Genomic DNA, 13,615 nt, shown 5'->3' on the forward strand with positions numbered 1-13,615 from the left:
TCACAGATGTGTACATCTGTCCCACTAATCAAACTCTACACTTTGAAAGAACATAGTTATTGCACATAAATCGTACCTTAATAAAACTGATAAAGAATCAACAGAGACATGAATCTATACTCTTGGAGGAGAAAGTAATGATACTGAATGATGAGGGAACAGAGGACTGGCTGAGGACAAAGCACATTGACAAGTCCTTGAAACAGGGAGAGTGACATTCCTCTACAGACTCAACTGCCTCCATGTTAATACTTTGCTAAGGGCAAAAGTAGCTCGACCTGCAGGATCCTATTAGCCTACTTTAACATAAAAATTCCTTTAGAAATTTCCCTTTATCTCTAAACCCCCAAGATATGTGTTGGCAATCATCCTCCAAGAACATGGCAATCATCCTCCAAGAACATGGCCCACCAATACACATCTGAAGAATCTCATGACTCAGGTTTTATTAGACGGTAATAAGTGACATTTTCCTAACAATAGCTAGCTCCCTCAAGGTCCTGGAAACCTTGCTTCCAAAATTCCTTAGAGAGTACACTATCCTCAAACCCCTCCCAACTCCCGGGTATATAATCAGCAACCCCTCACAGGCTTCAGGGCAGCAGCTCCTCCTGCCCACGGGTCCGGTCCCTGTTCTTTAATAAAACCACCATTTTGCACCAAAGACGTCTCAAGAATTCTTTCTTGGTCATCGGCTCCGGACCTCACCCCACCAAACCTCACCTATAATTCCAAAATTTCATCACTGAATACAGGTGATTTTGAACAAAATTTGCAACATGACACCATTCTCATCTCTTATGTGTTAGCTAAAAAAGAAATAGAGCTACATGAAACATTTCAGATATTAATTCATTTCCAAAGTGACAGTTTGCTTTTAATAGAACAAAGCGATCATTTATCATAAAAAATTACTAGTGATGTTGAGCACTGCCTCCATTTATGAGCTGTTTACGTGGCTCATTACATGGCCTGGGAGCTCCTAGAGACAAAGGACTGTATCTCTTCTCTTTCTCTACCCTCAGTCTAGCACAGTTTGATGTTTGCCTCATGAAATTTTATTAAAATTGAACTGAATTACTTTAATTCATGCTCATAACCCTTTGGAGACTTGAACATTGTTTTCTTACTGATGAACACAAGACTCAAAGCTTGAGTAATTTGCAGTCACATGACTAAATGCAGAAGTAGGACTGTATTCCAGGCCCTTCTGATTCTAACCCATAGATTTACTGAAATTGTCTTCAGTTCCCTCCAGAGATGTCCGCCTGGGGCCCCCATCTTCCTCAGGATACCACCTGAATATTTTATTTTAATTTAAAGTTAGGTAAAGTCAACCTCCGCTGGGCGCATGCGTCCCTTCCTTTCCCACGGTGGAAGAGACGCCACTTCGCTTCCTTCCGCTTTGATGCCTTTTGGCCCCAGCGACTCGCCGTTGTCCAGGCTGAGGCGTTCACTAGTTGAGGTGATGGCGACTGGGACACCAGATTCGCAAGCGCGATTCGGTCAATCCGTGAAGGGGCTCCTCACAGAGAAGGTGAACACCTGTGGGACGGATGTGATCGCGCTCACCAAGCAGGTGCTGAAAGGCTCCCGGAGCTCTGAGGTGAGCTGGGAAGTGGACATTCCGGCCGGGTACCCCGGGCCCAAGTCTTCCCTAGCAGTGGGAAGGAGATCGCATTACCTCCTGGGAATTGTAGGCTGTGAACCGCTCCCAGATAGCAGAGCTCTTCCGCTAAGGGCGCGTGTTGCATTCTGGGATGTGTAGTCTCTCGGGCATTAGCGATGTAGGAAGAGAAAAAAAACGGTGGGAATCTGTACTTTAAGGCGGAGATTGCCTGGGAGCAGCGGATAAGACAGTGGTCCTGGCCAGTTCCTCATTTGTTTCATGGGGTTGTCTTCTAGTGAAGATCTATCCATTTTTAGCCCTGAAATTCCGCATGGTTTTGCCCTCAACATCCCAGATTCCTTCCACACTTCTGTGCATCGTCTGTGGATTTGTTCTTTTCTGATTTGTCTTTCTGGCCACATTCTTGGTTTTCTGTTTCATTGATTAGCTTTCTCCTTTGCCCTGACTTCCCCTTCATCCTTTAGCTGGTTCCACGAATGGAGTTATATGATGGCTTTTTCACACCAGAAAGTTTTATATATGTACAGTGTCTCCAAAAAAAGTATTGTACTCTTGGATATTCACCCACAAGAAATGAAAATATATGTCCACAAAAAGATTTGTATATGTGCATGACACCATATCCATGATAGCACCAAACTGGAAACAACCCAAATTTCCATTGACAAGTGAATGGATAAACAAAATGGTTCTGATGACGGAGCCATTACACTCTAGGTTTTTACCCAAGAGAAGTGATAATATGCCTCTCATTTAGTTACATATACATACCACACGTATAACATATTATCTAGGAGTTCCTGTTTTGGTTTTTTAAAGTGGAACATCTTGAATATACCTGTGAAACAATCTGAGTACAAAGCCTTTTTAGGGGCTTCTAGGTGGCTCACTCCATTAAACATCTGCCTTCCCAGCTCACGTCATGATACGGAGGTCCTGGGATTGAGCCCAACCTTGGGCTCCCTGCTCTGCAAGGGAGTCTGTTTCTTCCTCTCCCTCTGCCCCTGCTCATGTCCTCTCTTGATCCCTTTCTATCTCGAATAAATAAAATCTTAAAAAAAAAAAAAAAACAACCACAAAGCTTTTTAGATTTTTGTGAATTTCTTCTATAAACCTTAACCATTATCTTGCTTATAATTAATAGCAGTGTGTCTTGGCTGCTCATCTTCAGTAAGTATTGGTTATTTTCACCTTAGTTTTCACAATAATAGCAACTGTCTTTTAACTCATATTTCATCAGTTTCTATATTGTTTCATTAAGTTATGTAATTATAGTAACAAGCACAGAATGGCTACAAGCTTTTGGACTTGTATATGAATATTCATAGCAGCTTTATTCATATTAGTTTAGGGCCCAGTAGATTGTCTTTACAGAATCACCTTTCATGTTAAGTCCTTAGCTTTTATTGATAATGACTACAAGAAATAACTGTATGAAGAAGGTGTTTTTTATTTACCATAATACTATTGCTGAAGTCACTGATTTGGTGATCCCAAGTAGGTTTTGTATGAGGTCTTATGTGGTATGTTCATTTTAGAATTCAGTATCAGAGGACAGTCTCTCTATCTCTGAGGAATTGTTATGTTGCCTTTACCAAATAAGAATTATACAATGCAAGTGTCTTACATTTTGCCTTGGTTGCACGGAAGTTCTTTGATCAGTTTTAGTAATAGACACATTTACTTCCTTCTCCTTTTAATGACTTTTAGATTCTGTCGCTGTTTAAGAAAAAATGTGTATATATGTGTACACACACATGCACGTAATTTGGTATAAATTGCCTTCAGTGTTTCTGGAGGAGAAACAAGGTATGGATACATAAATTTAAAAAATATGTATATAGTGTTCATAGTTAACCACCAGTATGTATTGAACATCCATCTTCTTTTTTGAGCATCTACTATGTGCTGAACTCTACTGTGTTTTATGTAGCTTAATCTTTATACTCACTAATAGAGGAGATGCTTTTCTTATATAGAAGATACAAAAAGGAATTTGTCCAAGGTTACAACATAGCTAGGAAGGGATAGAACTAGGATTCAAATTTAGACAGACTGGTTCTAGGCTCATAATCTTGGACATCACCTCTCATGTGATATTAGCTGGTTAAGTGGCCACAAAGCTGTGGCGTTACCATTGACTGCCCTAATGTTACTTGCTCCTTTCTGTTCCTCCTTGTGTATTTTTCACATGAGGTTCTTCTATAGTAGAGTTAGATTGGGTGTTCAGTAAATGGTATGAATTGAGTTAAACTGAAATAATTCCAGCGTTCTGAGGTTCACACATCATCTCTCAGTTCTCTGATTTATCTTTTTATTAGGTATCTTATTATATTGACTTTTTCTGTAGTTATGTATTTTTGCCATTTCCTTTACTAAAGTATAGATTATTTGGAGTGTCTTGTTGCTTTTCTTTTTTTGTCTTTGTTTTTTTTTGTAGCACATACCAGTATTATATTAATCTTTAGGATTGAATAATATTCCATTTTATGTATATACCACGTTTTATTTATTCATTCATTTGGTGATTGTTTCCACCTTTTGGCTTTGTGAATATGCTGCAGTAAACATTGGTATATAAATACCTATTTGAGACCCTACTTCCAATTATTTGGGGTAATTGCTGAGTTGCAATTGCAATTGCTGGGTCATATAACTTTTTGAGGAATCCCCATATTGTTTAGCACAATAGGTGTACTATTTTCCATTGTTACCAATGCATCAGCGTTCCAGATACATTTGTCATTTTCCATTTTTAATCATAGCCATCCTGAGAGGTATAAACTAGTATCCCCCAGTGGTTTTGATTTGCATTTCCCCAAAGACTAGTGATGTTGAGCATTGTTCTTGTTCTTACTGGCCATTTGTATATCTTTGGAGAAATGTCTATGAAAATCATTGTCCATTTCTAAATTGGACTTTCTGTTATTGAGTTGTAGTTCTTCATATATTCTGAATGTTTATCCCTTATCGGATATTGTTTGTACATATTTTCTCCCATTCTGTGAGTTTTGTTTTTGTTTTCTTGATGGTGTCCTGAGCTGTAACCTGAGTCTCCTAGAGAAAAAAATGTCTCAAGTATTTACAGTTTATTTTCACTTAACAACTTCTGTTTATGGTTTTTGGGGATCTAGTGGCAACTGTCTTCTCCAGGGGGGTACACATTCTTTATATTCCTTAGACTTTCTTCTCTACCTTTTTGATTTGGTTTTGGTGTGGCCCAAATTGTCCCAAAGCCACAGGGCACCTCCCTGTTGTTGGTCCTGAGGGAAAGGAAACTCTTGGTCTCATTGTGGACATGGAGCCTAATTTTCTATTTCAATCCTTCTTACATAGAACATTGTTTCTCTTTTCAGCAGTCTCCATGTGACTGTTTTGTTTGATTAGCTGACAATTACACAATTTCCACGTGTAAAGCTCTCCTTCCACAGCATTCACTTAACAGATATTGTCTGCTATGTGCCATGAACTATTCCAGGTGTAAGGTAGAGAATGATACACAAAACTAGTCCCTGTACTTAGGAAGCTTACATTTAGTGAAGAGACAGACAAATAAATGAAACAAACAGGTGGTAATAAATATCATGAAGAAAAAACAAAGCTGAGAGTAGAGAGTGATGAAAGGGTTTTCCTGAGACAGGGTGGTTGGGGAAGGGCTCCCTAAAGGAGGAGACATTGGAGTAGACACTTGAATGAAGTGAGGGAATCAGTCACATGAGGCAGAGCGTTCCAAATTGAAGAAATGGCAAATGTAATGTAAATGTCTTGAAATGGGAGTGTGTGCAGGGTGTGCGAGGAGGCCAGTATGGCTGGAGTACCAAGTGGGGAAGAACATGCCAGCCGGTGCCCACATGTGTGATCCCCACGCTCCTCCTGTGTACGCCTGCACCTCTACTCCTCCAGTCGAGTTGTGCTGAGTAAAGGGTCCATTGTGGGGGTGTGTGTGTGTGTGTTTTTTTAGGGTCCTTTGTCTGTTATCTTAAGCCTGTGTTTATGCTTGCTACTGTAACTGCATTATTTAATGCAATAATATGGAAAATGATGAACCAGAATGAAAACAAAAAGGGAATTGGAATTGCTATGAAAACTATGTTGGAAAGATCTTGAAGATGAAGAGCTAACAAATAGCAACTTAGTAATAATACTTGTTGAAGATGAGTAGCTAAGATTGCTATTGAGTTGCTTAATAGCAACTCAAGTGAGCAAGTCAATGGTAAAAGCCTAGGGGGAAATACTCAAGATGTTGTTCCACTTTAAAGGAACCCAAACCGGACATCTTAAATGATATGTGATGTGCGTGGTTGGTTTATGCAAGAAAATGATGCAGAATGCCAATGAAGACATCTTTCATCAAAGAAAGGGCCTTGGCCCTGCATTGCAACAGCAATCACGAGTCCAGGAATCATGAGTCTCCTTGAGTCTATCTTCGAAATGATCACCTCCCCCACCCTGGCCGCCTGCCTTTCAACTGCCACTCCTGTGGCTCAGGCCACTTTCACTGCTTGCCTAGACTATGGCAGTGTTCTCCCAAACCAGTCTCTGACTTCAGTCCCTGCTTCAGTCCATTCTGCTTGCCACGCTTCTAAAACAGTAAATCTGATTGTGCTCGACTTTTAGGTCTCTGCTTAGACGTCACTTCTTTTAGGAAGCCCTCCCTGAACACCCATCCCTGTAATGGGTCACATCCCACCCCCCCTACCCTGTGCTGCCCAGTCATCTGGTGCTTCCCCATCAGCTGTTACCATAAGGTAGTGCCTGTGTCCCCAAATTGTGAGCCCTGTGAGGACAGGGGCTATGTTTCTCCCTAGCATATTATAAGCACTTAATAATAAATATTTGTTGACTGACCGACTCAATGCATGAGGAAATTTCTGTGAGAACCTTTTCTTTCTGTCATCAGTTTGTCTGTCACCATCTCCCATCTATAGGACTTTGGAGTTGGCCACTTAAAAGTGGCCAGAGGCACTCTAATACATTGTGGACAGGAGTGTGAAATGGTGTAACCCCAGTGGAGGGGAATTTGGCAATATGTAGCAAAACTAAAATCCCCTCATCCAGCAATCACAGTCATAATTCTATGAATCTATCCCAAAGATACACTAGCAAAAAGACACATAGATATATAAGATATTTTTTTGTAGCACTACTTATAATAGCAAAGACTAGAAATAGTCCCAAAGTCTACAAGACAACTGGTTGAATAATCTTAAGGGGGCATGTATACAGCAGAGTGCTCAGCAGCCATAAAAGAGCAATGCGCAGATTCAGTATAAATTACTGCACATCTATTTTAGCCAATCTTGTCAAGTGAAAATAGCACTGTGTGGAAGAGTGCAGATAGTAGTTACATTTTAAGTAAGGAGGGGTACAGGTATATATGTATGTCCACTTTTAGAAAGAAGCAATGGAAAGATGAACCCTGTGTGTGTGTGTGTGTGTGTGTGTGTATATGTATATATATATATATATATATATATATATATATATATATATATCCCATTATTATATGTACATAGGTAGTATATGTATATTTTTAATTTTTATTTATTTATTTAGCTAAGTAGGCTCCATGCCCAACGTGGGGCTTGAACTCATGACCCTGAGATCAAGAGTCACACGTGCTCTACTACCTGAGCCAACCAGGCACCTCTAAAAAAATATTTATGCATAGGGGAAGGAGAATGGGTAGGGAAAGGGACAGGGATCGAAGGTCTTATTTTACTGTTTTCGATTTAGAAGCACATATAGGTTTATTAATTTTAAAACTTGAAAATTAGTAAAAAGAGGGCAGCCCTGGTGGCACAGCGGTTTATAGCTGCCTGCAGCCCAGGGAGTGATCCTGGAGACCTGGGATCGAGTCCCACGTCAGGCTCCCTGCATGGAGCCTGCTTCTCCCTCTGCCTGTGTCTCTACCCCTCTCTCTCTCTGTTTCTCATAAATAAATAAATAAAATCTTTAAAAAAAAAAAAAGAAAGAAAGAAAATTAGTAAAAAGACTATCTGGAGACCATAGCAATGCTGGTATTCCTGGTGAATTTTAGGTCATCGGTCCCCTCTTCATTGGAATCTCTCTGGCCCAAGGGAACAGGGACGGTAGGTAGGATGTACATAGCAGCAGCTCCCCTTATGGGGTTGGACTTCATGTCTGCTGGAGCAGAGTTATGACAGTAGGCCACAGACTTCTGTCCATCTCCCCTTGCCTCACAGCCCTGAGTCACATCTCTGTGGCTACAGGCCAGCCATCTGAATCGGAGCTCAGCTTTTGTCTCTTGGTCTTGTGGCCCCTCTATCAGCTATCAGAACTCATCAAAATCTGCTTCCACATTTCTCCTTTTTGTCTTTCTTTTTAAATTGAAATATAGTTGACATACAATGTTATATTAGTTTCAAGTGTACAGCACAGTGATTCACAATTCTCAACGTGGGTGGAGCTTTGCTCACTGCCCTAAGTACAGTTACATTTTCTCTTTGTATCCTACCCTGCCCCATCCGGCCATCCTTCCTGTGGTGCTTTCCCATTTCAACCCCGAGCTTCTTCCCAGGCCTCTTTGTACTCTGTGTGTCTCTCTCATTCCATTCCCATTTCTTCTTCTTTTTTTTTTTTTTTTCCTGATTGTTTTTGTTTATTTATTTATTTAAAAAATATTTTATTTATTTATTCATGAGAGGCACACAGAGAGAGAGGCAGAGACACAGGCAGAGGGAGAAGCAGGCTCCATGCCAGAAGCCTGATGTGGGACTCGATTGCAGGACTCCGAGATCACGCCCTGAGCCAAAGGCAGACGCTCAACCGCTGAGCCACCCAGGTGTCCCTCTCTCATTCCATTTCTAAACAGCTATATTCCTGCTCTTCCTTTTTAGCCCTGCCCTAGTTCCTGCTCCCTCATCCCTTTCAAACCACCCCAAATGTCAGATTTGCCTTTTAAAAACCAAGAGTTCTCACTGGGCCTGTGCAGCCAAAGTTTTCTTTGCAGACTTCTCCTTTCAGCTCTTGGCTCGTAAGCTACACAGGGAGCCTTTGATTTCTTAAGCAGTAGCCTTTGGAACGGGTGGTGAGCCCAGGCCAGGACTGCCAGAGTGACCCTGAATTTGGATTTTCAACGTGAACAAATGGGAAATTATCCTCTGTTACATTTGGAGCATTTGTAGTTGTATGGGGGGAGGGGAGGAGAGAGGGCGGTGGTATAACAGCTGCAAGAGAAGATGACAGGAAGTTTGCAGATTTTGATCATTACCACTTTATTTTTGTCTTCCAGCTGCTAGGTCAGGCGGCTCGAAACATGGTCCTGCAGGAAGATGCCATCTTGCACTCAGAAGATGTAAGAAACAATTTCTTTTATGATTTGGGTTTTATCTACATAATTGGTGTGGCTACAAGAAAGTGGAATGTTCTCTGTCTGTTTTTTTGTTTTGTTCTTTTTTTTTTAATGCAGAGTTTAAGGAAAATGGCAATAATAACAACGCACCTTCAATACCAGTGAGTATGCCCTCTCCAGTGCTGGCTTGTTGCAAAGTCACCTTCCACAGACTGACATCCCCCGCCCCACCTGCCTTTGTGCTTCAGCACATTTTCCTATAAAAGCAGGAGTTGGGAGTAGAGATGGGGTTAGTTAAGAATGAGCTCCTTCTGGAAAAGATGGCTGCGACTGCAGAAGAAGCCAGAGTATGGGATGAGATCAAGAGCAGAGACTGCCTTTTGTGAGTCTCTCTATATTCATCTGGGGGCTCCTCAGAGAGAGAGACTCTAAACCCCAAGAGGACAGGGCCCATGCCAGGATCATGCTTCTAGTAGACAATCAGTATCTGTTGACTACCTGTGCCCAGGGTCTCTCCTGGGGAGTCTGTGCTTGCACTAGGAAATCAAGTGTAGCTGTGGCCTGTATCCTGTAGTCCCTCATTTAAGCCAGCCCTACATGTAAATCATCCAGGAGATTTTGAAATCTAGAGAACTCTCTCTGTTACAATTTTGGATAACTTTTTTTTTTATTAAGATTTTATTTATTTATTCATAAGAGACACAGAGAGGCAGAAAGAGAGGCAGGCTCCCCCGGGGGGAGCCTGATGCAAGACTCTACCCTTGGGACTCTGGGATCATAACTTAAGCCAAAGGCAGATGCTCAACCACTGAGCCATCCAGATACCCTTGGATAAATTTTAATTAGCTTTTCATTGTATTTCATTTTGCTTTATATTTTATATAGTTGATATTACTTATGGTACCTATTAGAAATGTATGATTGAGAATTTAACTCTTAACATTTAAACAGCTCGGGCAGCCCCAGTGGCGCAGCGGTTTAGCGCCGCCTGCAGCCCAGGGCGTGATCCTGGAGACCCTGGATCGAGTCCCACATCAGGCTCTCTGTATGATTCCTGCTTCTCCCTCTGCCTGTGTCTCTGCCTCTCTCTCTCTCTCTCTCTGTTTCTATGAATAAATACAAAATCTAAAAAAAAAAAAAAAAAATTTTAAACAGCTCAATGTTCATTCTTGGTGTGTGTGTATATCAGGTGTGTGACCATTAGGCTACACATACCTGGACTGAATGTGAGCCATACATATAGTAAGTGGCACCACCTCCCTCAGTCTGATAGAGGGCCATTACCTCTTCAGGCTTAGAATCCATCTTTTTAGCAACTCTTCACTCAGTGAACAGAGCTTCAAGAGCATAGTCTTAAGCTAGAATGGACAGAAATATAGATCGTGACATAAGCTAGAAATTCATTCTGCCTATTTCAAATACCTCGCCATAAGTTGAACTAGTTTTCTTAGATTTTTTAATGTTTGTTTTCCTCTTTCCTTTTCTGATTTAGGCAAGAAGCTATTCAGAAGAAGTAAGTAACCCCAGAGATGGGGGAGTCGGGGGGATCAACTGCAGGGAATTGTACTTCTGGGCCTAGGATCAATGTGAAACTCTGGTTGACACATGGCCTTAAACTGTCATGTGTTCTGGGTTGGCTCATTTGGGATATAAAGAAAACAGTACAGTTGACCCTTGAACAATACAAGTTTGAGCTACACAGTTCCACTTAACACACAGATTTTTTTTTTAATAAATCCGATACAGTATTGTAAATGTTTATTTTTTCTTCCTTATAGTTTTCTTTTTTTCCTTTTTTTTCTTCTACTTATAGTTTTCTTAATAACATTTTTTCTCTAGCTTACTTTATTATAAGAGTGTAGCCTATAATTTATATAACACAAAATATGTGTTAATTGGCTGTTTATGTTATCAGTTAGGCTTCTGGTCAACAGTAAGCGCTTAGTAGTTAAGATTTGGAGGAGTCAGGTTATACATAGATTTTGACTGTGTGGGGCAACAGCGCCTGTAACTCCCACATTATTCAAGGTCAACTGTATATTTCAAAGGTATGCAGTAAGTCAGTTCATTGTTAGTAAAGGTTTTCTAAAAATTACAGGGTGTAGAAGCCAACCTTAAGGGATAGAAAACTTTCTACACTGGTAATATTTATTAAGTAAAGGTGCTAATAAAGTCATTGAGCAATATTGGGGTTTTTTTGAGTGGATTAAATCTGTCCCTTACAACATTGGTTACACTAATTGGCTTTACAAACCTTTTTTTCATAGTTTAAACTTCTGGGACTGTAGTGGACCAATATAAATTTTGATTTAGCTTCAGCAGTATGTATGCATTAAAGTACAAATTGTACAAAGAGAGGTCTTTATTGCTCATTCCAGATAAATTTCTTCTCTGTTCTAATTTTTAGTGTTGAGCAGTCTTCTGATCTACAGGACCAGTTGAATCATCTGTTGAAATAGAATGGCTTGTAAGCAGGAAAAGCACTTCTTTGCCTGACACTGAGAAGGAAATATTTTATTCAATTACTGTCCTGTGGGTTTACATTTTCCATTTTCTTCTCCAAAAGTTAAGTTAGAAAAGATTTGTGATGGTCTACAGTTTCCTCTGAAGAGAAGCTGGGTGGTTGAATTTTGGAAGTACTCTTAAAGCAGACTAACCCATGCTCTTACTGAATTTTTTAATTGCTCTGTTTAGTTTTATGTTAAAGCAAAATAAAAAAGATCTTAGTTTTTCCCACAGAACTTTTATATGTGAAAAACTATGTCATCTAAATGTGATTCTTAAGCAAATGCTGAATAATATTTTAAATCCAAAAATCAGGCTTCTACTGTGAAAACATAGGAATGATTAATATTCTTTTTATTTTATTTTATTTTATTTTATTTTATTTTATTTTTTAAAGATTTTATTTATTTATTCATAAAAGACAGAGAGAGAGAGGCAGAGGGAGAAGCAGGCTCCATGCAGGGAGCCCAATGTGGGATTCGATCCCCGGTCTCCAGGATCACGGCCTGAGCCAAAGGCAGGCACCAAACCACTGAGCCACCCAGGGGTCCCCTTAATATTCTTTTTAAAGACTTCTTTTGATCATATATATGTTCAGGAAGTCTCATGGTTACAGAATGGTGATAGGTAATATCTGTTATTTTTTATTAACTCAGAGGAGATATTTATTTTATTCACTGTAGCAAATTCCCAATTGAAAATTAGGCAAATGGTACCATATCTGGCCAGCTGCAAACTCCTGCCTTGACCTGCATTTCTTTTTTGTGACTCTAGATTAATTGGCCTTGGGTTCATTTTGTAATTTTGCTAATCATCAGCAGATTCACTTGTAGAACATTACTGCCAAATGCAAAGGCAGTGTAGGGTTGTGCCATGGTGAAAGCCTTCTGTTTTTAGATATTTGCCCATGTTCATTTAATTCATCTTGCTAAAAGGCATTTCTTTGAATGTCTTTGAATTTTAAATGGGACCATGTCGTGTTCTAGTTCATTTCTTACTTCACTAAGGAATTAGGAGAAAGCTGACATAAGAAAATGGTGGTGTTTTCAGTGAAAAAGAAAAAGCAAGTAAGAGTCAAATTTAATTCATATTGTATATCATCAAGTTGACTAATTATATTAGGTTGTATTTATCCCTCATTATACCTATACACATTAACTTAAGGTAAAAGAAAAAAACTAAGTGTGAAGGAATTTAGTTATGCATTCATTCTATAACACTCATCACAATTATTAAATGTAAGTGGACTTAATTCACCTTCTAAAAGAAGGGTCACAAATTGACAGCAAATGTCATATTAGGAGTAAAACATTTGGCATTATTGGAGGATGTTACTATCACTGTTGCTATTCAGCATTTTGCTGGAGGCCATGTCTAGTGCAGAAATTAAAAATAAGTATAGCTATTATGAGCAACAAGGAGATAAAATTATTATCATATGGTAGGATTATCTGCTTAGAAAATCTTAAAAGGATCATCAGTTTAGAAAGCAAAGCAAAGTTTAATCATCCAAGTATCCAAGATGCAAAGAAATACCTAACATGACATTTGTAAAAAATTAAAAATTAAAGTAAAGGTATGGTCTAAGTTTTCCTTATCATGATGGAACAAATATTAAAGAAGCAATGATTGCTTACATTATACTTGATAAAAAAACTCATCATCAAAATTTTAATGGTATGTGTAAAATTTACAATAAATAACAAAACCTAGTAGTACTGAATTTAGTCATTTTTTTTAATTTTTTTAAAGATTATTTATTTATTTATTCATGAGAGACACACACAGAGAGAGAGAGAGAGAGAGGCAGAGACACAGGCAGAGGGAGAAGCACGCTCCATGCAGGGAGCCCAACATGGGGCTTGATCCCGGGACTCCAGGATCACGCCCTAGGCCAAAGGCAGGCGCTAAACCGCTGAGCCACCCGGGATCCCCAAATTTAGTTAAAGAACATAATGCCAAAATCCATGAAAGAAAAGTAGCCAAAAAAGTATCAACAGTCAGAATTGTATACATAATTTGATAGTATGTCTCTTGTAGAAATAATGGGTTAGGTAGAATTAAATGGTGATCAAACATATGAAAACTAAAAATACTTCTTTAAATAACATCTGGGTTGTAGAGAATATGTTGAAAGATAATATTTTTAAAATAGTGAAAATTCA

The 13,615-nt window shown here is 39.3% G+C and overlaps 1 protein-coding gene across 1 annotated transcript; it reads left to right on the forward strand.

Moving 5' to 3' along the window:
* Positions 1-1,336: 1,336 nt before the first annotated feature.
* BORCS7 (BLOC-1 related complex subunit 7) lies at positions 1,337-11,686 on the forward strand. The gene is made up of 5 exons (XM_038578659.1): positions 1,337-1,606; positions 8,886-8,948; positions 9,063-9,106; positions 10,438-10,458; positions 11,353-11,686. The coding sequence occupies exons 1-5, from the start codon at positions 1,352-1,354 to the stop codon at positions 11,402-11,404; spliced, it is 435 nt and encodes a 144-aa protein (XP_038434587.1). The 5' UTR covers positions 1,337-1,351; the 3' UTR covers positions 11,405-11,686.
* Positions 11,687-13,615: the final 1,929 nt, after the last annotated feature.

Source organism: Canis lupus, chromosome 28, assembly GCF_011100685.1.
Source record: "Canis lupus familiaris isolate Mischka breed German Shepherd chromosome 28, alternate assembly UU_Cfam_GSD_1.0, whole genome shotgun sequence".
NCBI classification, from domain to species: domain Eukaryota; kingdom Metazoa; phylum Chordata; class Mammalia; order Carnivora; family Canidae; genus Canis; species Canis lupus.